This window comes from Larimichthys crocea, chromosome XV (assembly GCF_000972845.2).
Source record: "Larimichthys crocea isolate SSNF chromosome XV, L_crocea_2.0, whole genome shotgun sequence".
Classification (NCBI taxonomy): Eukaryota; Metazoa; Chordata; class Actinopteri; family Sciaenidae; genus Larimichthys; species Larimichthys crocea.
The window spans coordinates 22070971-22094966 of NC_040025.1; the positions used below are offsets into that span (position 1 = coordinate 22070971).

At 41.9% G+C, this 23996-nt stretch overlaps 2 protein-coding genes across 4 annotated transcripts; both read right to left on the reverse strand.

Annotated features, from left to right (window-relative positions):
* Nucleotides 1-3137: 3137 nt before the first annotated feature.
* On the reverse strand, nucleotides 3138-18300 carry dcaf1 (ddb1 and cul4 associated factor 1). The gene is made up of 25 exons (XM_010751401.3): nucleotides 17668-18300; nucleotides 16871-16991; nucleotides 16662-16738; nucleotides 16474-16547; nucleotides 16253-16366; nucleotides 15427-15564; nucleotides 14726-15322; nucleotides 14409-14510; nucleotides 14155-14313; nucleotides 13379-13558; nucleotides 13016-13225; nucleotides 12743-12912; nucleotides 12529-12653; nucleotides 12027-12262; nucleotides 9690-10765; nucleotides 9411-9609; nucleotides 9045-9127; nucleotides 8484-8568; nucleotides 8173-8406; nucleotides 7697-7790; nucleotides 7135-7239; nucleotides 6900-6973; nucleotides 6702-6800; nucleotides 6316-6583; nucleotides 3138-4532 (listed from the first exon to the last, which is right to left on the reverse strand). Exons 2-25 carry the CDS (start codon nucleotides 16981-16983, stop codon nucleotides 4477-4479), a joined length of 4668 nt encoding a protein of 1555 aa, XP_010749703.1. The 5' UTR covers nucleotides 16984-16991; nucleotides 17668-18300; the 3' UTR covers nucleotides 3138-4476.
* Nucleotides 18301-18445: 145 nt separating this feature from the next.
* Nucleotides 18446-23914, reverse strand: ssuh2rs1 (ssu-2 homolog, related sequence 1). Of its 3 annotated transcripts, none has more exons than XM_010751375.3 (13): nucleotides 23731-23914; nucleotides 23428-23495; nucleotides 22792-22896; nucleotides 22014-22089; nucleotides 21714-21843; nucleotides 21512-21572; nucleotides 21288-21409; nucleotides 21147-21209; nucleotides 20979-21061; nucleotides 20376-20468; nucleotides 19831-19936; nucleotides 19458-19565; nucleotides 18446-18921 (listed from the first exon to the last, which is right to left on the reverse strand). In XM_010751375.3, exons 1-13 carry the CDS (start codon nucleotides 23757-23759, stop codon nucleotides 18781-18783), a joined length of 1185 nt encoding a protein of 394 aa, XP_010749677.1. In that variant the 5' UTR covers nucleotides 23760-23914; the 3' UTR covers nucleotides 18446-18780. The 3 variants fall into 3 exon arrangements, with proteins under 3 accessions (XP_010749677.1, XP_010749685.1, XP_010749693.2); XM_010751383.3 differs by lacking the exon at nucleotides 23731-23914 and adding an exon at nucleotides 23581-23724 and having other exon boundaries at nucleotides 18781-18921; XM_010751391.3 differs by lacking the exons at nucleotides 23428-23495; nucleotides 23731-23914 and adding an exon at nucleotides 23132-23307 and having other exon boundaries at nucleotides 18781-18921.
* Between the last annotated feature and the right edge of the window lie 82 nt (nucleotides 23915-23996).

Consider the following 23996-nt stretch of genomic DNA (forward strand, 5'->3'; position numbering starts at 1 on the left):
TGTTCAAGTTGTGAGAGCGGACAGCTGAAAACAGGCAGGGACAGAGACATACAGCAAAGGAAACATCCGTGGACCACAGGCCGGAGTCAGAACAGGGCCGCTGCAGGAAGTACCAGTTGAGCCAGCAGGGCGCCCCTATTTATTTATTTAGTATTTTTCTTATCCACCTTGTATATTTGGAGTCGCTGAAACAAGTGAATTTGTAGGATCAATCATGTATATCTTAGATAAGGACTTTCGTGCATTTCACTGCCACTGTAGTTTCTCCTTCACACCAGGAAGGTGAGGCAAGGTGATTGCAATCAGCGAACTACACAACAAGATCCCACCGAATCCTACACACTGCTCCTTTAAGTCAAATAAAATACTGTAAGTCAGCCTATAAAACACACACCATGTGTTCCAATTTAGAGAAAACAGTTTGACTGGAAGCCGATTGATTTGAAATGACGTACCAGAAGCACCGATGTGTGAATTGAGTTTATGGCACGCCGGTGTATCATGAAGTGAGTCACTGCTGGTAAAATAGTCTGTGGGGTAATGATGAACACTATGCACATTACTTTTCTGTGAAGCTTCAAACCTGTGAAGTTAACTGTCTGTGCAAATCCACCAATATGGCCTAATTATTTCAGTATTGCTGAAGGGCAGAAGAATTAAAGCCACAGTACTACACAGAACATACTTAGAGACTTATGCTGTTTTAAACCAGATGAATATGCATTATTCATCGAGAAAAAAAAAGAAGCTTCGGTGCACGGCTGGTAATTTCAATGCACTAAGCTGTCTTGTCTATAGACAAGGCAATCATGAGCAGAAAAATAGTGATTTGGTGAATATTGAGCGTCCAGTGAGTTTGATGTAGTGTGGGAGGGAGGGCAGTATTCAGTAGGGTAATTTCTCTCCATCATAACGACGCTGTGACTGACTCCCATCTGTCTATTACTTGAAGTGGAACACTGTGGGCGGTGTTCCAATCACATACATAAAGCTGGAGGAGTGTGGGGCGTTTTACAAGCTAAATATGCATCCCAGCTAATAAACATTTGAGAAAAAAAAATAAATAAAAATCTAATAGAACAAAAGCTTCCGTAATACTGTGCTCAAGTGACACTACTGTATGCAAAAGCAAAAAACTGCCATACAGGACATTTTAAATTATAAAAGATTTGAAAAAGGCTCTGTATTTTACTTGTTCAGATTGGGAAGAGCAGTGGCTACATTTAGCTCTGATGCAGCAGCAGCAGCAACAGCAGCAGTGCTGTAAGGACGAGGCAGGTCCACTGCAAACAGGGATTGCCTAATACAGTGAGAGCTGCTATCTGTTTTAACACTCCCAAAGCCAGCAGACAATAAGAGCCAGCCGAGGAGGTAATAAGAAGCATGTCCTACCAACTCATCCATCACCTGCCTTCACACAAAAACACGCACATTCTTCTTTCTTTACAGTCCTCAGCATCATACATTTCATGCGCTCTGTGCTTCCCTGTACACATAATCACTGTCTGTACACATGGACATACACATGCATGCGCACACACACACACGATTTAAAAGACTTATTTGATCCTTCTTAATGTGGTTTGGGTGACTATTTTAATGTGTGCTATTATTAACTGTGGGGGAGGCCACAGGAAAATTTAGTGGCAAATCCCTGCATGCACAATTTAACAATCAAGGCAGCCGAGTAATGTTACTTTAGGAAAAATGCAAGGCATATTAGCACATTAAAGACAATAAATGTGATTGCAATGTGATTATTCATATGTAACAAATGTATTGCATAACTAATATATGACTAATATATATATCTTAACTCAGCTGCTGCTTATTCTTAATGTAAATGCACAATTTCCCCCTTACAGGTTGTCTATTAGCTCCATTTCCTGCAGTGTTTCTCTCATTTAAAGGCAACCTGGAAAATTGTAATCTCACTGGAAATCAGAATAATTTACCAAAACTGACTTTACTGATAAGTAGATAATGATTTTTCCTGACTGTCGAGGGACACTGTTGATAGAATTAATATTACCATTATGTTTATTTATTGTGGTAGATCTGTTTTGCACAAGAGACCAGAGTACAGCAGGAGAAACTAAAAGGACATAAGACACAACAACACAAACAGCATCAAGAACAATTACAGACATCTCTAAAAATAAGAGCTTAAATTGATCCAATGGGACAAAACTAACAGGTGTTACAGTTGTTTGTATTTAATTCAATTTATATGGTGTCAAGTACCAGAAAGCGGCACCAATGAACGACGCCTGGCTCTCCCACCTGTTTGTTTAAGGCAATCCAGACTTTTATTGTCAGTTCCCCGTTGGTGGAATGCACCACAAGTTCCTACCAGATAAGGAGCGTTCCTCTCTTCCTTTAAGATCCAGCTCTTCAGAGAGTGCCTTCTCTCCTAGCACTACCAACAACCAGACATGCTAAACCTACCCCTTTAAGAATTGCAATAGCACTTATTACTCCACTTCTTATCGCACTATACCATGATTATCCCTTCTCTAAAAGTCGCTTTGGATAAAAGCGTCTGCTAAATGACTCAATGTAAAGCAAGTTCAGCATGTATTCATGTGGTATTTCAATTGCCAAAAGTGTACCAATTGTTCCTCATGAGGTTTAAAAGTAAGACTGTTATCTATCCAAATTCCCAGATACTTGTAAGATTAAACAACTTCAATTCTAGTGCATGCTTGAGGTGATGCAGATAATATCTTAAGAGTGTTAAAGGATTCTAGAGATGGCTTGATTTGGAGAAGAACTATGTATATATAAGATTGTATCATCCACATAAAAATGGATACTACATGCCTGTGTTGGAATAATATGTACATTTTGAACAATAATCAACCAAGCACAAACCTAATGGTACCCCCTTGGTTAATAAATTGCCTGTGTTCTGTCAAACTAAAGATTAAGTTCCCTACAGAGTTTCTTGCTTTCAGGTTTTAATTATGAAGTTTATGTGTTATTTAGCCCTTTATATTGACACCGGTTTTGGCACACACTCTAGTTTTTCTTCCTTTTAAGAACCACCTGTTTTCAAGACACTGTCTAATAACAGCTCATAAAGTGTCTAGTATCTGCAAGCATCATTCACACTTCATAAAAGAAGAACCCAAAACTAATTTTTGCGGCTTTATTTATAGTAAAAATACTTTAGATACATACAAGCTGTACATAAACCGTCTCAAGAAAGTCAACAGAAAAGTCTCCTTGTGGAAAAGAAAGCAGGCAAAATGAATAGATACAAGGCAAATAACATCAGAAAAAACGTGAAATGTTTGCACTGCTTTAAAAAGTGTGCAAGTACAAGGCATTTTTTTTCTGAAGAGAGGTCGATGCCTGCTAAATCTTAACACTATCTTTTTCTTGTTTTCTTTTGAGATTTAGCAAGTGCAGATTTTATTCCAATAGATGAGGTTTGCTTTTTTATCAGTTGTGAACCAAAGTTAATGTGAAGGTTTTTAACATTTAACTCACTTTTTTTACTGTGTGATTGGATTTGTGCCGTTAACAACAGCACAAAACCTTGTAACGTTTTAAAGAAACATCCAGCAAATCCTCGAGTGGTTGATCCAGTTAAGGATTTGGGTTTACTGGATGAAAGGTCTGTAAAAAATAAAGAAAATACACAATTGTACAGAGTTGAAGAAGCCTCTATATGTCTGACAGTGAGCAGGTGTGAATAGTTTTGTTACAGTGTCCACACTAGTTATGGTTCCCCAGCAATTCAAGAGCACAAAACTGATCCTATTTACAAAATGAAATCAGAAGGCGATGTTCACAAATAGCAGTGCTGCGTATGGCATTTTGGTCATCGGTTTTATGGTGAAAGAAAAATCTGAACGGTGTTTTTGATAAGACATCAGCAACATGTTTGTGCATTAGCTGCCTACTTCAATACTTTTAGTACTTTTTGGTGATCAGGTGGTTTGGCCAAATACAAGCTTTAGAGAACATTGTATCCTTTGCCACACAAATGCAGATGCACAGCCCTGCAATGTAAGCCTTTCCCCCTACAAACACTAATCTATGACCAAACATAGGCTTATAAAATGAGTGAATCAATATCAAATGAACTCATTTAAAGAGCCGTGAATGTGATAAAATATAAAAATTTTCTTCACTGCATCTACACACTAGCCATTTCACTCATCATCAAGCCCACTTGTTTTATAAAACTATATCAAATACAATCATTTTTGCCCACCAGTAAGTTAATTTGTGTGCCTTGGTTTCCCCTCCTCCATCTCTATGAGATTGTTCTTTCTTGGTCCTGTCACTCAGAGTCTCAATGTGTGCAGACACCTACTGTTTCAAACTGGCAGTGCTCCAAGTTATCTCCCACCTTATCTGCTGATTTTATCCTCTTTTTTGCCTCCTGTACTGCAGCTCAAATGTCTATGAGGCAGAAGTCTTGACATGTTGTCCTGGTCCTCGGTCCCAGATGCTGATGGCTCCTCACTCATTCAGGGATAAAATTATGTCATCCTCAAGGTCAGAGTTGTCTGAGCTGTCTGTGTGTGTGATAGACAAATACAGATTTAGAAATGCGAGGATACAGAGACATGGTGCTGCAGAGGTCAGTGGGTAAAGAGTAGAACTGCCAAAACGGCAAAAACAAAGCAGCTTTGGCAAAATGTGAAAAAAACACTGCATCAGTTTTTTTTCCTCTCAAATTCATGCTTCTTCTGTTATCCTCTCAACGTCTGGAAAAACCAAGACAGCAGTTTTTAAATTCCACTGGGAAGGACAGCATTTCTAACCAGACAAGCATGAAAACAGAGAAACTGGACCAAACATCAGCCTTCTTGCATCACATATCCAAGACTGCAAACATGCTCACATCAGGTAAAAAGATGCTGTTAATTCTCATCCGGCTAAGTCGGTCTTCTTGGCACAGGGCACTTTTATTTTGAAACAATGGCAACACGAGTAGAGGGTTAAAAAAATGTGACAAGTATTCACATAATTGGCTGCGATGTGATGATTATTTTTGTGTGTCATTTTGTTCTCAAAGTTTCCAACAGTTAGTTACTGTAAGTGAATGGGTTTATACTGTAAGTGAGTTAATTGCATGTACAAGATTCAGTAAATAGTTGGCACATAAAATAATTTACCCTTAGTTTATGAACTTATTCCAATTTAAAATGAATTCACTTTTTCGTTCCATGTGAACAGTTTGTTCTTATGATGATGCACAATTTATACATTTTACTGCTGAAATTACAAAACCTCATGAAAGACAGTTAATTGCCATGTTTTAACACTGATGGAAAATCAAAGTCATGTCTTTCTTTTTTAGGCTTGTGTATTTTACTATAAACATGTATTTAACTCTTGTATGTATTTAATCCAAATCTACGTTTGGAGTTTCTGAGCAGTTTCTGAGAGCTTCTCAAAAACCTCCAGATTTAAAATCATCAACCCTCTGAGGAAATGAGTCACTTGGTTCTCAAAATGACTCAGTGCACGCGGTTTAACCGTCAACCACCAACAGTATATAATTAGTGGACGGGGCTTTTAGTCCTGTGACGTGAAGCCAATACCCAAGTGTCTTAAACCTGCGTTCTTTTGACTGGCCAGTAGGGGGCATCCCGATTGGACTGGGAGTCTTATGGTGAAATTACTTTACTTCTCACTTAATTTATTACCTCAGTAAAGAGTTTCCTCATTAGTTTGTGGTCTCAATTGCTGGTTTCAAGTCTTCTTCCACACAGCATGATGTTCACTTTGTGATTTTTTATCCTATTTAGAGTAAAATAGACGATAAAGCAGGGTATCATTTACCCCGACTACCTTGTGTTTGACAAATCGTATCACACCAGGCTCGTGAAGCTCAGATCAAACTGTCAAACTAGGCACTGCTGCTCAAATGTGAATTAGGATTATGTTACGGTGTTATCTATTTCTCACCTCAAATGTTTTCAGGAAAATATTGTAGTGCCCTGTTTTGCTGTAACACGAGAAACTTTGTGAGCAGACAGCCTGCCCTTTTCCCTGCTTGAAACCTGAGTCAGAACCAACAGTGCAGCCCAACTCGTAGTACATCACCCACCAGCTCCATACTCTACAAAATGTGATCACTTCTGGAACAAAAAAACCTAAGATCGCAAGGGTCCATAATGACAAACTCAAGCTTTCGAAACGATTTTCCACAAATCAATGGGTGACGTTGCACGTTACATTTGGGTTTAGCTATATATGACATATGCAAAGGCCTTATGATTTAACTCAACATTGTAAAACTTCATAAGAACTTTAGAAACCCTTGTAAAGTTGACTTGAAGCACTACCCACCATTGTCGCCATCCAGATCAACGTCATCATTATCAGAGTCATCGTCGTCATTGTCATCGTCATCATCCCCAACGTCGACATCCTCTTCGAGAAGGCGTGCGACCTCTTCATCAGAGGGAGAGAATTCATCGTTCCCATCGTCTTCCTCTTCGTCATCCTCATCCTCTCCACCGTTCTCATTCTCTAGTTCGGCGATAAGCGGATCTGTATCGACGTCATCGTCTGAATCCTCGTCATCGTCGTCGTCTTCCTCCTGGTCGTCATCCTCCTGGTGCACAGATGGCCACAAAAAAGGTAAATTACAATTGATACAATTAATTTTAATCCCACCCTGAAGGAACCAAACATGCACTGCACGATCTGGATTAAAAGAACAAAGTTAGAACCTGATCCTCCTCATCCTCCTCCTCTTCTTCCTCTGCAAGTCTCTGCCGACCAACTTCATACAGCCTGCACACCGTGTCAGTGTTCACAGAGTCTTGGTTCTACAGGACAGGCAGGAGGAAAAGAACGTTTAATATATTTATAAGATACATAAATTATCCCTACATTTATCAAAAAATAATAATGCCACATTAATTTACCTCAATCACAGCCAGGTAGCAGTCTTTGGTATCAGTGCAAAGGTCAAATATATTCCTCTTGACATCAATCGTGGCTGGGGAGAGCAAAGAAAATGTGTCAAACTATTAAATTATTATTATTACCAATAGTATATTAAATATTACAGTAATCGGCTAATTAAGTAGCAAAAAGTGGTTTTAAGTAAAACCATCAATCATTATGAAAGACATGAGGTGAGGGGGCAAGACGTCTTACCAATTGGTTTGTAGTCTGTGGCATTAAAGGTCCTGAACGATGAACCAAACGGACTTTTCATCTGCATCTCCATCATGTCGTCTTCGTCATCAGCCTGCAACATTGCTGCGAAAAGAAAAGAGCTCCAGTATGAGTGAGAGAGTAAATAAAGACGGCGCACAGCGAGTTGGTTCGGGTTCCTGAGAGGTTCAAGTGGTCACAGAGCCATTACGACGTGCCCATGGCTCTTCCTGTGGGGTGGCGTGAACCAGCTGGTTCTCTCTGTTGCCGGTCCAACACTGAGCCTTCTGCCCATATGGCTCTGAGTGACTGTGGTATCAAGCACATACACGCACACGCACACACGCACACACACGCGCACACACGCGCACACGCACACACACACCTCTACAGGCTCTGTTCACACCTCTCGTCAAATACACACATGCTCACTTTTGGTTCATAATTACCAGCCTTTGACTCAAACACACCTTTCACACACTTGCTCTGACTGTGGACTGTGGGGTAAGTTGTAGGCTTGATGCCAAATGTGCTACATTACCCATCACGCTTCTGTATTTACCTCCATAGATGACAGTGCCGTTGTTGTTGAAGACTATTCTGCACTGGTCCAGAGCGGGAACTGTGTGGAGGAGGTGGAAGGTCCGCAGATCCCACTGAGACGCCAACTAAGGACCATTGGACTCTTTTTTCATTTGTATCAACTAAATCTGCTACAAATTTAATTACACAGCAATTAAAACCATCCTGAGGGCTGTAAAATCAATTTTTAGTGAAATAAATATTTAATGTTCAGCAGTGAAATAAAACTGAATAGCCATCCTATCATTGGAGCGACTATAAATTTAAACACTGATACAATCTTTTTGGTCCTGATCAGATTTCTGAAATGCTCAATAATCATTACTTAAGTCCAACGTTAAATAAGCACGGTTGAGCCCAGAACGTACAATTACTTTTAGAGACTGTGAGGATGAGTCAAAAACAACATTCCTAACTCTTGCTGTGCTCTTGTCAACCCAAGTATCTCAAGGATACAATTTCTGTGTTGATGATGACCTCCAAGCCATTGGGATGGAACACGCCACTGATATTCATGTTGAATTTGTCAAATTTGTGGATGGCCTGAGCCGTGCGGACATCCCACAACACACCGTCGTTCAGTACCAGGTCATCTGTCGGGTTGAAGGTGGCGCAGTTCCTCTTGTAGTTGTTGGCCAGGTCGGGGTTGTTTAGAGTCAGAGTTACCTGACCTGTCTGGATGTCATAAATCTGTCAAAGAGCAGAGCTGAATGTAAGTGTTCACCATTGATGGATGTTTTTTAGTACCTAAATGCTGACATACGTACTCGTGCTATATGTTCCTTTGTCCCGATGACTCGGTCTTGTGAAAGCTTACTGAACTCCACGTAATGGTCACCCAGAAACGAATGCCTGAAGACAAAGAGACATCAAAAACACCAAGCCAGTATGAGTACAAAGGTTTAAACCCTAAAATTGCTTAAAGACGTCGCAGGACAAATCAGCATCTATCGGCACAGTCCCAGTGTTGCCTCGGTTAAACTGTGCGGCAGAATGAAGCCAAGTGCTCGTGTCCCGTGAACTGAAGACTGCAGCCCTCAGGCTGTTAGCGTGCATAATTAAACAGCATGTCATCTCCTTTGGGCAGCTCCCTCTTTTGACAGTATAAAGCTGCTTTATCATTGGGCAGAGAAGACCACATGCACGGAGGCAGTGGGATCACAGAGTGGCTCAATTGAACTGTTGATCAATAGTCTGTGGTCAGAAAGCGCTTACTGGCGATTTCGCACTCCATATGTTTCAGTGCTTCAGATGTTTATTTAAGAGAGTGCATTTTTTATGTAGCTGCTAAAAATATGGGTTCAGTGTCTTGAACAAATATCACTTACTTCATGATGAACACTGATTTCATGCCCCACAGTGCAGACAGAGGGTAACTCCAAGAGGCTGACGTTAAGAGCAGAGAACCATCCTAAAAACACAGAATATGATGGTTAAAGATGCAGGTTTTCAAACATAAACACACACTCTGCTTGGAATATTCTGATATCATATATATTACATCTATTCCTAGGCCAGTTATGATGTCACAAGATCCTGCTTGTACATCCACGTATTAAAGTAAACCAACAATTTAACGTAGAAGTGGGACTTTAAATATCTTGTTATCATGTAAGAGGACAAGAAAGATTACATTTGGAAACAAAGAGACGTTGTATACAACAACTGATATGCAAGTAGCTTTCTCTACGGACCCGTGAGGGCTCCAGGTGAGTGATGGCTGAGCTGTGACAGCTGTAGCTGGCTTCCTCCTGGCCTGTAAACACGTTGTAGAGTTTGAGCTGCCCCGTGCACGTCCCGAGCATCAGGAACCGCTCGCGAGCTGAGAAGGCACAACACATGAATCCGCTCTCGTCTTCGTCTGCCTCCCTGAACACCGAGATGGGACGGAACCTGCCAAACGTAAAATAAAGGATATAGAGAGACGTTTTTTTGGAGGGTGGACACCTCATCGGACTTTGTGTTTTACCTACCTGCTGAAGATCAGATGTCTGTCGAAGCAGCCTCCATCCACTCCTCCGTATTTAGGATATATAACCCTCCGTGTGTGCCGGGATGTAAAGTTGATGGGTGCTTGGCGTCTCTGTTTGGGCTCAGGGCATTGATGGGGGGTGAAGAGAGAGAAAGGCGGACATGTTGCCACAGGGTTTTTGCAGCGTGCATGCTGTTCCCTCAGGTACTCTGTGATGATGCTGTCTAATGCAGGAGGGGAGGGCAGGTGCCTGTCAAACTGCTTCTTCATGGCTGGACTCTGGCTGAAGGCACCATGATCAGACTTCTGCCTCAGCACCCGAGGTTTCTTGCAGCTCACAGCACTGCACGCTGCTTGCCGTTCGCGAGAGAAAACAATTCGTCCTATCAGCGGTGAGCCATTGCTACAGTGGGGGACAGACGCTGAGGGGAAAGCAGCAGCAGAAGACCCAGTGGGTTGTGATGTAGAGGGCCGTGTTTGTGGATTGCTAGTTCCTGGGGTGGATGAATGTGAGGGATGGTTTCCGAGTCTTGACCCAACACCGTTGGCCAGCCGTGGGGTGCGGGGCAGAGTAGCAACAGGAGAGGCCGGAAGGGGAGGAGCGACAGGAGGAAAAGCAGAAGCTGAATGGGAAGAATGAGACAAACATGCCATCGGGAGATCTGCCTCCTTGGTGAGTGTGGTAGCTGTGTCATGAAGGCCTTTGGCCACAAGGTGGTTCCTAATAAGCAGCAGCAGCTCTTTGTCGGGGAAGGAGATCCTTGACTGAGCAACCACACTGGCTCTCTGCAGCCACGCCAGAGACACGTCCGTACCGATCAGCAACGGCTTCCCAGAGATCCTTTCTATCAGCTCAGCCGCAAACTTACAAAACTTGACATGTTCGCTGCGTTTGTCCTGGAGCACGGGCTCCTTCATGAGCTGCTGGATGTGTCCGCTGCTGAACAAAGGCAGCTTGCTGATGATCTGTCTGACAGAGCTGGAGCGAGACAAACCCACCAGAGCCTTACAAGCCAGAGCTCGGATCTGATCTGCATCTGTAATGGGCATCTTCACCGTCAGGAGGGACAGCAGCACCTACAGGACAGACGGCGAATGTAAGTTGAAAATACTGGCTGACAGAACTGAAGAATGGAACATTTTTATTATCATTTTTAGAAAGCCTCACAACTGTGTGAACTGACACACAGCAATAGTTATAAGAGGTGCACTCCCAAAATGCTAAAGAAAGGTATTTCAGTGCTTCAGTGCAGGACTTTTGTTCAAAGGATGCTCTGAAAAAACTCAAATCTTTGCTCAGGGAGCATGCAACTCACAATAATGACATTCCTAATCAAGAGGCTATTGTCTGATCTGGACAGGTGTATCATCTGAATGATCATAGATCCATATTATTTCCTTTATAAACATTCAACAGTATAAAAAACAGAACGCTAACATTATCTGTCACTGCATCCATTTAAGTTTTTTTATGAAAATGCTTCTGGTGGCTTAACAAAGTTAAATTTCTTCAAGGAAACGTTGCCGCAGGGAGTCTCTGACTGGGTGAGTTGGGAGCGACTACTTTCGACTACTGTCGTTTGTAAGGCAGGTTAAGAGTTACAGGTATAAGTTACAGCTTCTGCTTCAGCTTCAGGGCCGTGCAGCTGCTGAGAGAGAGCTAAAAGTTAATCTCAGCCACAAAAACAAAATCTCACAGCAGGGATTAACTGCCAGTCTGTAAAAAGCATAATAACTTTATTGTTTGCTTCGTGTGAGGGGAGGTGGCTGTCAACCAGGCAGCGAGAAAGTGAGGGATGAGTTTCTGTTTCACAAAGATGGCCCTGCTGGACTGTTAGGAACAGGCTGGTTTAACTCTCCGCACTCCTCTCCCCGAGTACTGTCATTCAAATCTGTTACTGACTGCTCATATTTGTGAATGTCAAGACAGCTCAGCTATCCCAGTCATATTAAATGGGCATATGATATTGTCTAATATCGATTTCAGGCTCCTGAATTAAATCAAATCAAAATCGTATCATGGCAGACTTTGTGATACCAGCAAATCTTGCATCTTTTCCAGACTCAGAATGTTGTATATTACACCCCTAGTTCTGTAAACTTTCATATAAACATGGCTTTGATGATAAATCATTGATTTACGGAACAAAACATTTTAAAAGGGGACTATATAAGTCCATTTACCGCCTGTCATGAAATGTCTCAAAATGTCAGCCACTGCCACAGAACGACCAGAAAGACTCTGAGGTCACCCTTTTGTCAATGTTTTTTTTTTTTTTTTTAAAGTCAAGTACAGCTTTAAAAACAGACTTTGGCAGCTGGCGTAATTTGACTCTACCTTGATGCCATTGTTAGACTGCACCACATTCCACATCTTAGTGAGCACGCTCTCACTGGCTTTGGTCTGCTGAGGCAGGCGGCGACGTGGGGTGCCCGCAATGAACTTGCCAATGCTGGACATGCGTTTGTCTGGAGCACAGACGCAGTTGATGGCGACCTGCAGAGCCGACTTCTGAATCTCGGCATCATTTACAAATACCTCTCCCTCTGCCACGGCCAGGACTATACTCATCCCTGAGAGGAAAAACAAACAAAAATATATATATATTTGAACGAAAAATAATACCTCGAGTCGTGTTCTCAGCAGGGCCGGACACAACCTCTTTGAAATAAACATACAAAGATACTGCATGTTATTACACTCTGTGGAGAGTAATACTACAACACTGCATAATGTATGCCATGAATGTGCTTGTAACTACTCGTATTCTAAGTAGTAGACAACTAAAAGTATCTTTTGGATGAACTTTTATAGATGAACACTGATGATGAAGACCTACCAACAGTGGAAACAGAGGATCCCCCCTCATCAAGCACAGCGACAGCCTCAGACAACAGCAGCTGGGTCTTTGGAACAACTGTGAGGATACTCAGGATGTCAAGGGCATAACGCACCGTGTCGCTCCTTCAAGGAAAGAACATCACAAGTCATTTAATACCTGGATGTAAGAAAAGGAAAAGGGAAATAGACGAGAATTAGTGTCTGGTCCACACCTGCCATAGTAGGTCCTCCAGTCACAGGCAATGGAAATGAGCTGCAGGAGAAGCTGGACGCAGGAAAGCTTGTGAAAGACCTCCGCTGGTTCCCAGTATAGCCGGAGTGGACCGTACTCTATAAGAAACTCCATCATTTCCACCACCTGCTCGCGGCTGTAGCTGACCGCCTGTGGAACACAAGTGATCAGGAACACAAAAACATTAACAAAGCAACGAAACATGATTTCTGTATAATACATTTAAAAATGCTATCTTTTGTCCTCTGCATACCTTATAGTATGGTTGGGAGTGAATGGGAGCACCCCCCTCTGTGCGTTGCAGCGACTGCTTCACCTGTTCCACCTTTATTGCCAGATGGGCCTCAAAGTACCTGCGCAGGGCCATGCAGGTGTGCTTGGCCGTCTGCCTGCTGGAGAAAATCTCATCATCACTCAGCAGCGCTCCCTGGTCCTCTGGGTTCAGGATCTCCAATGTGCTGATCTGGAAACAATCATATCACATATTAGTACACAGTCAGCATCTGTTACGTTATGTTGTGATATTGTACTGACTATTTAGTTTATCTGTTAATATATCACATTTTCTGTGAACGATACAGACGGTTGAGTTAACGTGGTTATTGGTTTGCCCTACCAGATTGACGAGGCGTCGGAGCCCGTCCTGCTTGTCGAAGAGCTCCAGGACGGCGCGGAAAGAAAAGGAGATGGAGAAGAACATGGTGGCGTGGCAGCAGCCAGACGCATGTGAGCATTCCAGCAGCCACAGCGTGTAACCAACCACATCTGACAGGATGGAGTGGGGCAACATGCACACCTTGAGGGGGGAGGACAGGCCAATGAATACAAATGTGCACCGCGACTAGAGCTACACTGAAGTATCATTTCTCCTCAAATACCTCAAGATTAATGTCAAGATGGTTTTGTGAATGACTATATTGTGTTATTTTTTATTTTGCTGGGCATTTATTTTGACTTTATTTATACAAGACAGCTAAAGATAGACCAAAAAGAAGGGAGAGAGAGAGGACGACACGGCAAATAGCTGCAGGCTTAAGTCAAACCTGAATCGCTGCAGCAAGACCTTGCTGTGGACAAAAGATAGCATTTTTAAATGTATTATACAGAAATCATGTTTCGTTGCTTTGTTAATGTTTTTGTGTTCCTGATCACTTGTGTTCCACAGGCGGTCAGCTACAGCCGCAAGCAGGTGGTGGAAAGCATGTCTTACCAGGTAATAGGTGTTATCGGGGCGCTCTGTGTTATTTTAACAACATTGTTTGTATGTTACTTTTCATGAAGAGATGCAGTCCACAGTAATACAGGTTTTGTTGTATTCAGTACAGCAGATTTAAATACAATTATTGTTTTAGAGAGGATTTATAACCAAAAAGCTAGAGGACTTTTTTTTACCCTTTCCATGGCGTCCTGATTATAGGCAAGATAGTAGAGGCACAGAGACACTCCAGTAGCAGCCATAGATGGTCTGGGAATTTCCAGCAACTTCTGAACTCCTCCATGAGCCACAAACTCTGCAGCAAACTTCTTGTGCAACAGCAGAGAAGCCAGGTACTGCGAGAAGAGACAGAAGGAGAGAAACAAGTCTTGAGGGTTTGACCTTGTGTTATGGCACCATGGAGGGTCAACTACAGGAGGTAAGTGTCTACCTTCAGAGCCTCAAAGGTGAGCTGCACATCATTAGTCTGCTTTAGATCCATGTAATGCATGAGCAGCTCACGAGCTCCCATCTGCATGAACACGGCCAGCAGCTGCAGGAAGAAGAAGGAATGAAGAAACATAGAAATCTGTTTTCTTTACTAGGGACCTCTGCACATATCTAGTTGCTGGAGCTTTCAGAATCACTTGCGCATGAGAGCAGAACAACTTCTTTGATCATAATTATGGAAGACTGACATCTGCTGGACAGTCCTTGTTAAGACAAGGGTAATTCATAACTTGCATAAAATGATAAACAAAGACAAACCTCCTGATACTCTCCCAGAGGTGTGAGATACTGCAGGATGAGCCTCTGCTCGATCTCTGGTGTCAGAGGGTAAAGATGATAGTTGTTGCCGATCACCCAGGGGCTCATCTCAGACCAGCTGCTGTTGGAAAGCTCACTGAAGTTCCTCTCTGGCTCTGGCAAAGAGAAATTTAGCTTGTGTTTGGAAGTCCTGCCGCTCTCCCTCTCTGCCTTTCTTCTTAGATAGCTGCTGCCATCATACACACTTTGGTGTGTCAGCGAACCCGGGGCAGACATGGGCTTCATCATGGTTTTTACGGCCGAGTTGGCCCGGCTGCTGGTCTTATGAGGGGAGTTGAGACGGAACGAAAGCTCGTTTTCGGGCTCGATGGCTGAGAGGTGTATGTCGCCATCCTCTTCTGGCCCCGCCCCCTCTCTTTCACTGCCGTTTCTGCCTGGTGTGAAGGGCTTGTCTTCAAAGCCTCCATCAACAGTCTCCTCATCTAAAGGCAGCAAAGGCTCACTCAAAGTCTTCCTGGGGCTGGGCCGTTTAATTTCTCTTTTATTCTCAGCATCCTTATCCTGGAGCTCACGCAAGCGGTGCAGCATCAAAGGCACCTGTCAAAGTAAAGCATGGAAACCAGATTAATGGAAAGTTGATGGTGAGTAAAACAGTTTTATCAGCTGTTGTCTAATACATTATTCATTCAAATAAAACTGACCAAAACAGAGTTCTCCTCCCTGTAGTTGGCTGCAATGTCCTGGTTCTCCATTGCGCCGGCCAACAAGCCTGTGGCATAGATTCTGAGAGGCTGCTCGGCCTCCTGGGCCCACTTAAATAGCCTTTCAACTATGCCCTCCTGAGGAGAACACACACACATTAAAATGGTGAAATGCATTTAGAGAGACAAATGTGAACAGACTCTTAATCAGGAAAATGTTTAGTACTGTCAAATAAAAATGTATGATGGCTTCCATCACAACTGTATTAGTGCAGTTAAACTATAGTATAAAATTACTTACAACAAATTTAACTTTAAAGGACTTTGCAACTTTTAAAACAGTACAGGACAGTTTATCTGTCCTCATGCTTACAGTCACAGGACAGTGGTCAAAGTGTAACTAACCTGCAGGCTGGACTGTGACTCCACAAGCAAACATGGAGTTTGTAGACAAAACTCATGTTGTCTCTGTTTATCTACATTTGATAGAGTCATGTTGAACTACTACTGACTCAGTAATAACTTCCCTTCTGCCCCTATTCTGCTTTGATACCAAAGAGATCACAGAGATTCTCCTTTTTTAATGCAGCTTCCTCTTTGTTTTGTGATCATTTAGGTCAAAGCTAAACACAAATGTATAAAGTCGCTGTTGGAAGGTGTGTAAACGCAGTATTATTTGATGTACTTGTAACCCCCTAAACATAGCTGAAACATGGTACACTAAACATGTTGGGTCATGGATCTGGAAAACCATCACAGGGTAACATAAAAAAACAGTGTTTGAACAAGCTGCTGTTATCTTATCACAAACTCAGAAATAACCCACCTTTTCCTGAAAGACCACGGCTGTCTCCAGTCCAGGCATGATGTTCTGAAGCAGGCGACAGGCTGCTGCATTGAGGGAAAATTCTCTGCTGGTCATCACGTAGCTATTCACCAGCTATGAAGGAGGAAGGAGAAAATAAATAAATAAAATCACCTTCTGACTCTGATGCTAAAAAACTGCCTTTTATATTTCTGCATGCGAAAAAAAAAAAAAAGCCTTACGGTGTTCATAAAGTCATCATTCTTGAATAGGATCTTGAGCAGGTGTCCTAACACACATTCTGGATCAGCTCTCCCTAGTGGCCAAGAGGGAAATGTCAAAAACATGCACATTTTAAAAAAATCTCCAGTAATCTTGCCATCGTGTGCTCTGATTTTTTTTTATTTATTTTTTTTTATTGTTCCCATACCAGGATGCCGATCATCGAAAGGGTCTGGGTCTGCTTTGTGGTACTCCTCTGTTTCTTTCTCCACAAGCTCTGAGATTCTGAAAGTTACAGCACATCAACACATTTATGTTTAAGTCACACACACACACACACACACACACACACACACACACACACACACACACACACACAAAAAACAGCTGGTGAGGAAGGGGAAAACAAACACAGACTTGGTGAGGATGGTAACCAGCTCCTGGGTGCTGCCTTGCTGCTCCCTTTCCCACTGTTCCAGTAGAGCAGTCAGCTCTGCCTTGGAGTCCACACTGGCAGACGCCGACGCCATAGCGCAGCCTGTTATGATCAGGAGGGCAGATTTAAGGTTCATTTAATCATTAATACACACAGTTATTTACACGTATCTGCTGCGTCCAAGGGGGAGGACTGTGACAAAGCATGCAGCTGTGTGTCATGAGTGCATAACACAACACGCATGCCACACACATATATAAGCAGTATATATTTAGTTAAGGTCCGCAGGACAAAGAGCAACAAACAGCTCCGCTCCGCCGCCTCACAAACATCACATAACTGTGTGCAGGTGCAGCTTGTCCTCCTGGGACTGCAACTGTCAAACATGCAGGGACTCGTATGCCTTGAGTTAGCATGCAGATAGCACCTTCTCTTATTTAACTGTGAACCACAGCCTGAGCTCTCTCACACTCTGCGTGGTTTCCTGCATCCACTCAACAAACAAACTCAAACACACACACTGCCTGTTGCGATTATTGGGCTAACGTTAGCCGCTACACTGTGGCTAAACAAGGAAGCTGCTCTTGCTTTTAAGCTCTCCGGCTTTAAACTCTTGAGGCCAATTCTGGGTTCTTGTTGTGTTACAGTTTGCATGAAGCCTGAGCTGTCCGGACACGCACGGCACACTGTGTCAGGTTCAATTCCCGCTGCAAAAACAACACAAACCTGCCTGTGCATGTAACCTAGCTGGCTACTTAGCTTAGCGTGCTAACTTTACCTCGTTGTTCCGCTCACTTCTTCACCGGTTTCACCAGATTTACAGAGACTCCTGTCCGCCGCTGTGAGCCCAGGCTTGTTCACCTCCAGGTTGGATCTCTACGTGCGGTTCACCGTGTCACAGCCAAAGCCGAGTTGGCTTTATTGTTAGCTTTGTTGTTCACGGTTTATTTATCATTATGGCGAACACACACACACACACACACGTTCCTCACGTCATTTCACCAGCGACACTGTCCACTTTTTAATGACGACAGCAAAAACATTGCGAAATACCCATTTATTCAAATGAATGGATCAATGCAAAGCAAGCGATCAATCAAACACATTTAAAAAAAAAAGTGATTTACAGACAAATAATAATCAAAAATTACAAGAGCAAATACATTTCAGTAACATGAGAAAACATAAAAAAATAGTCACTATCAAATAGTTGTGTTATTTGTGTTAACGTATATGAGCAAAAAATATTCAGGATATGAGAATATAGTACGATTATAGTGGCAGCAGGGGCGCCGCCAGGAATTTTGGGCCCCATGACAACAAAATCATATTGAGGGGGCCCCTCTGTGCAGCTGTTGTCACCACATCTCTAGGACCTAACCATCCCATCAAAAGCTTTACATAACTCTAATCAAAGGCTTGCAACTGTTTTGCGTCTTGTAGTACTAGCACAATATTTACTGCTGGTGATTTGTACATGCATGCAAGTCTGCATACAGTATGCAGTGCAGTTCACTATTTGATGCAAGATTAAAAGCCACCATAAAAATGTGCTAAAGGCCATTTTTATTTAACTTTTACTGCACAAAACACGTAAAAACAAAGAGATAATTCATTTCATTGTTATATTTGAAATATATATACTCAATCATGATGGAACTTTTCCCCCCTATACGGCGCCCCTGCGTGGCAGTAAACAATTCTTCTTCATGGTGCTTGCATGCAAATGGCACGTAACATTTCCAACATTAATAAAAACTGCCTGCGCAGCTGGTTAGTCAGTGAACTTTACTGAACATCAAACGTGACTTCTAACTGACTTTGTAAGTGAAAGTGACTCATTTTGATACCCACTGATCTGGGAAAAATCTTCACATGCAATCAATTGCCGTTACATTACAGAGCAGCAACAGGTTGCAGGATAGTTATCCGCGCTAACTTTGAATTCGTTCCCGTAAACAAAGTAAATGTGTGAGTTCCCTTTCCATGAGTAGGTCACCTTGGTGACGGGGATCAGCTCTATGGTTTGACGCTGCAGACAAAGAAAGCAAATGTGAGCATGTTACACAAACACAAAACTAAGCTTTGATCTAATCTATTAACCAGTAGTGGTGTAACTAAGTACATTTGTTCAAGTATTGTATTTAGGTACAGTTTTGAGGTACTACTTGAGGTAGCTTCTTTATACTCCACAACGTTTTGCAGGTCAATACTTTTCACACAGTTTTAGGTACTGTAGTTACTTTGCACATTCGGATTATTAATACAAACTATGAGTCAACTAATAAATACAGTCTGTTATTATGGATTAAAATACACAACAGTGTATAAAGTAGCTTAAATTAGCCCTATCTTTACACATCAGTACATCACTAATTGTAATCTAGTAATATCATATATATCTCTTTGCACACTTTACTTTAGGTACTGTATGTATATTTTGATGCTAATACTCATGTAATACTTAAGTAAACAGGGGTAACACGTGTGTACACTGTGTAAATACTATGTTCCATGAAATAACCACTGCCATTTACAAAATATTATTATTTCATATAAAAATATTACCTGCTGCAGAATGCGTGATGTCTGGGAGTACTTGCCCTGGTGCTCATTGACAAGGCGCTGTGCAGCTTGCACCACAGCAGGGTCTGGGAAGCCTACCACTGGGTACACCTACACAGGAAAAATCAGAAATTAGTGTTGAATCACCATCACTGTGATGATGTTCGTTTACTGGCTGACAGATCAAGCAGGATAATAAAAATTGTGATGGGTGACGGATGCACACACACAGTTATGACCTCTGAATACAGGGTCAGTATTACGCCTTACAGAGTTTAATTAACTGTTACTAATATATGCATATTTTACAAATTAAAGAAACATAATAATCACATATTTTTATCTTGTGCCCCCTGAGAAAGTGAGAAACTTTTACCATGTACTGAGAGTCTCTGAAAAGCTCCTTGCCAGACACCTTGCTGAGGTTGTCCACCTGCAGTCCACTTGACTGTTCCACCACATAGTTGTCAATGTTGTTGGTCCTGAAAATATGCACATAAAAAAGATTTATTTATTTTTTCTTCAGAACTGTTTATTCTTATCAGGGTTGCATGGAGCTGGAGCTGATCCCAGCTGACATGAGGCAAGAGGCAGGGACACCCTGAACTGGTTGCCAGTTCATCACAGGGCTAACATTCATACCTTTTGGCAAATTAGAGTCACCAATTAACCCAAAAACCTGGATGTCTTTGGACTGTGGCAGGAAGCCGGAGTACCGGCAGAGGAGCCAAACAGACGGGGGAAAACATGCAAATTGAACACAGAAATGCCCCAGCCGGCTGGCAGGGTAGTAAAGAAGAACTGTTATACAATAATCAACAACGTAAAGAAACAATAATGTTGATGACTTTCAGATCATTAAGAAAAACTGTTGATTAAATCAGATATTCTTGCAGATAAACAATAATGAGGAAGCAGCACCATTTCACAGTCAAGTTGATGTAGACCAGAAGCTGTTGTTTTCCACGACACGTGGGACACTGGGTCGATCCTTGTCCGTGACAGTGGCTACAACTGTAAACAGAATAAAGGTCATAATTATTAGGATTTTTAGGAAAAGCACAAACTGAACTGAACTTACTCTCAGTTTTTACTCCATTAAAAAACTATGAGATGTAATGGGTGTTGTGGAGAACTCCATTCATTAATCCTCAGTTCAGGCAGTTGAACAAAAGTCCAAGATGTCTCATGCTAAAAGGTCTATTGAATTTAAATTTATACATACATTGCCTAATTTCTAAAGAGTTGGTCCTCTCTGGCTAATCCACAACTACTCTATGTTTGTAAATGGTCTCCGAACAAGGAAATATGTTCCCATTAGTGTTCCCATGTTGTTATCTGATGCTTCTACGTTTTTTACCATAGTCTCCATAGTAACGATCAAAATTTGGTCTGTGCCTCAAAGAGAAGAGGTCAGTGTCCTCGTAACAATCTAAGATTTAACACTGTTCCTAATGTGACCTCAAGACACACGCTTGACTCTGTGTATTGTGGCATGCTAGAATAGAAAAGTCCCACACTTACTTGTCCCTCCCTCTGCCGCTGCAGTGGTGGCATCGATCATCTCCGTGGCGGTAACCAGATCCGTTGCAGACCCAACAAACTTTCTGCCAGGAGAAATACAGGAAAACATATTGTCAGATGTTCTCACTAAAGGTCTTAAAGTCAATGAAGTCTGTGTGAATTACTTACATTACCAGCACCGGCACAGTCTCTGCAAGGTTTTCTCCCCATTCCCAGGCAAACATGGCAAGGCTGTAAATTAAATGTTTTGGGTCAGAAAAAGCAATTACAGGAGCTTTTTCTTCTCCAGACACGTGTTACATAATTTACCTTCATAGATGATGTGTAAGGAACTTTGATAGTCTGTTTGCCATCCATAAAAAAACTGGGGGCTTGAGCAGGTATATCCCAAGGTCCTGGGGGTGGTTGGGAAAAGGCATCCACAGGTTGGCCTGATTCAAATAAAACAAGATATTAGATTATCAGTATCATTTAGTAGCTGACTGATAAGAATTCAACTTGTGCAACTTATGCACAGAGTAATATTACTGTACCATTGTATGGCTCATGACTCCACTCTGTTAATCTTGATTCAGTGAAAGTTTCCAGGCGGTACTACAACAAAGAAAAACAAATAAGAGTCATTTTTCAATCTGACAATTTGTTTCTTCATCCACTGAACATCCAAAACTATTATTCAAGCTGCTACGTCTATTGATTCTCGTGCCCTTCACACATGAATAGACCGCCTCTTACCCTGTAGGTATTGAATGCTTCCATGCCGGTGATCACACCGTCCTTTGCTGGTGCTGAACTATAGCAGCACTTGCTGGAGGCGAACAGGACAAACGCCTCCCGGGCAGTGTCTTCACTTATAGATGGGATACTGTAAGCAGTAAGGGAATAAGATACAGGATGTTACTAAGTCCAATCTTTTAAGGGGAAGTGTACAAACATGTGAAATGCCTCTATTGCATTCATCTTAGCCGTATTATGGAAAATATTTTGCAAGCAGACATGTTGATAAAAAAGGAAGGAAACCCGTTTTAGGCTTACTTCCAATGTGGTTGTTCAGGTCCAGGTTCAGGCTGAGGTACTGGGTAAGCAGGCATTGGAGGGGGAAGAAATCCACCTACAACAGATATTAAAAGGGTTTTTTTGTCCTGTTTCAATGCTTTCTCTGATGACTTATCATTCTTGGTATATTGTAATATATCAGTATTATTTAGTCTTTTATATTCTTCCTTTCCCGTACAAGTGTCTTTTGGTGCTTGCCAGGCTGTCATTGTAAATAATATCTTGCCTGAAAGGATAATAAAATATAATATATATGCTCAGTGGCCACTTGATTAGATACATCTGGAAAATCCAACAGAAGCAGCTCAACAATAAATTCTACCTTTACACAGACTATAATCTGCTGTCTGCTTCTCCAAACTGACTGACCACAGTGATACACCTCATACAACTATCCCTTTAAGTTTCGATTGTCACTTTCAGAGAGTTATTCATTTAATTGTTTGTATTATTGAGGTTATGATGTTGTTGTACTAGAAGAAATACATTCCAATATCCATCAAACACATCTCTATATATGAAAGGTATTTCTAAGTCTTTTCTATTTTCTTTGAAATGATGTGTTTGTTTGTTTGTTTTTTTATCACTTTTTCAGTTGTATTGTAACATATAGTTAATAAACACCTCTCAGACAGCTTCATCTAAAACTGTACATGTGAGCTCTGTAAAGTATGTGGCAGAGCTGTTTTACTGGACTTCATTAGACTGTATAGGTGTGCCTAATAATTGACAACAGGACTACTGTAGGAGCACGTACCTCCTCCTCCTGCTAATGTTCCTTCATAGCCAGGCATGCTGTCAAACATGCTGGCTGGAGGAGCGCTAGGGCCCGGGGAACCAGCTGCGGGTGGGGCGAACATTGCTGAAATAAAACCAGAAGAACCAGTTCACTCACATGTGAGTGGACGTAGACTTTGTGAAGATTTCATGCATTACACAGACGACTAACTTTTAAAAAAATATAGTTAGAGACACTCATCACTTGATCTTTACAGTAGATTCAGATTAAATGACAGCTCGTTGTTGTAAGATGTTTCAGCACTGACAGGTTTATTTATACATGATAAGACCACAATACAGAGTCGTGAGTAACTTACCGTTCCCCTTCATGTTATTATCCATTCTGATGTTTCTTTACAGCTACACTAAAATACTCTTAACGCGGTTATAACCAACACTATAACTTATATGAGTGTACCGTATAACTCCGTATAACGCGCGCAGATCTGCTGCGGAGACCTCGGTGTCAGAAACCTCACTTAACCTGCACGTCAAATGACGTCATCCAGATGTGAAAAGGCGGAAGTGATATATTCTAACATGTTGCAACAATAATAATACAAAAACTTAAATTTCAAGTACAAAATGGAAATGAAACCTCCGTGGAGCTTACCAGGTCCAACCGCCGCTGCTGCTGGTACATAACCGGGGTTGGCCACTCCATAGGTCCGATTGTGGTGACTGTGGAGTAACGGAAAACGAAAGTTAGGCTCCTCACATGTAGTTAATAGTACAAAAAAAATACACAACATTAAGCGAAGCTTACCCCAATATAGGCTGAGACTCCATTTCAAAACGCCGTAAAGGCAACTAAACAAGCACACACAAAGCCGCCCCGAGTCTTGAGACGTGCTTTAATCAGAGTACACAGACGCTATATCCCCAAAAATCATGTGACAAATAGCAAATCGTTTACCTATTATCGCTCCACACGCCTGCGTGCATTATGTCAGTCAGTTACCGCCTCCTCCGCTTCTTCTTCTTGAAACTGGAATACAACTTCACTTTTTAGTTTAGGTCTGAACTTCTGCATGAGAGTTCACAATAGTTGTAATGAACCAGTTTTTAGACGCACATTTGATCATTCGGTTTCGATTACAAAGAAAAAAAAGTTTCATCCCTTCAGGAAGTGCGCATGAAGCTGGTCTTCACGTGTAAACACTGCAGATGTTTAAAACGTGT

Bases quoted from the DNA above. Each gene is read 5' to 3' on its own strand.
- ssuh2rs1 (XM_010751375.3), bottom strand. From the start codon at position 23,759: ATGCACGCAGGCGTGTGGAGCGATAATAG. The intron at 21,844-22,013 runs GTAAGCCTAAAA...TACTGCTTACAG, and splicing joins CCTGAACAACCACATTGGAA to TATCCCATCTATAAGTGAAG. The intron at 18,922-19,457 runs GTAATATTTTTA...CTTTGTCTGCAG, and splicing joins CATCACGCATTCTGCAGCAG to CGTCAAACCATAGAGCTGAT.
- dcaf1 (XM_010751401.3), bottom strand. From the start codon at position 16,983: ATGGCGTCGGCGTCTGCCAGTGTGGACTCCAAGGCAGAGCTGACTGCT. The intron at 12,263-12,528 runs GTAGGTCTTCAT...TTTTCCTCTCAG, and splicing joins ATCCTCTGTTTCCACTGTTG to GGATGAGTATAGTCCTGGCC. The intron at 6,584-6,701 runs GTTCTAACTTTG...TCTGTGCACCAG, and splicing joins AGGAGGATGAGGAGGATCAG to GAGGATGACGACCAGGAGGA.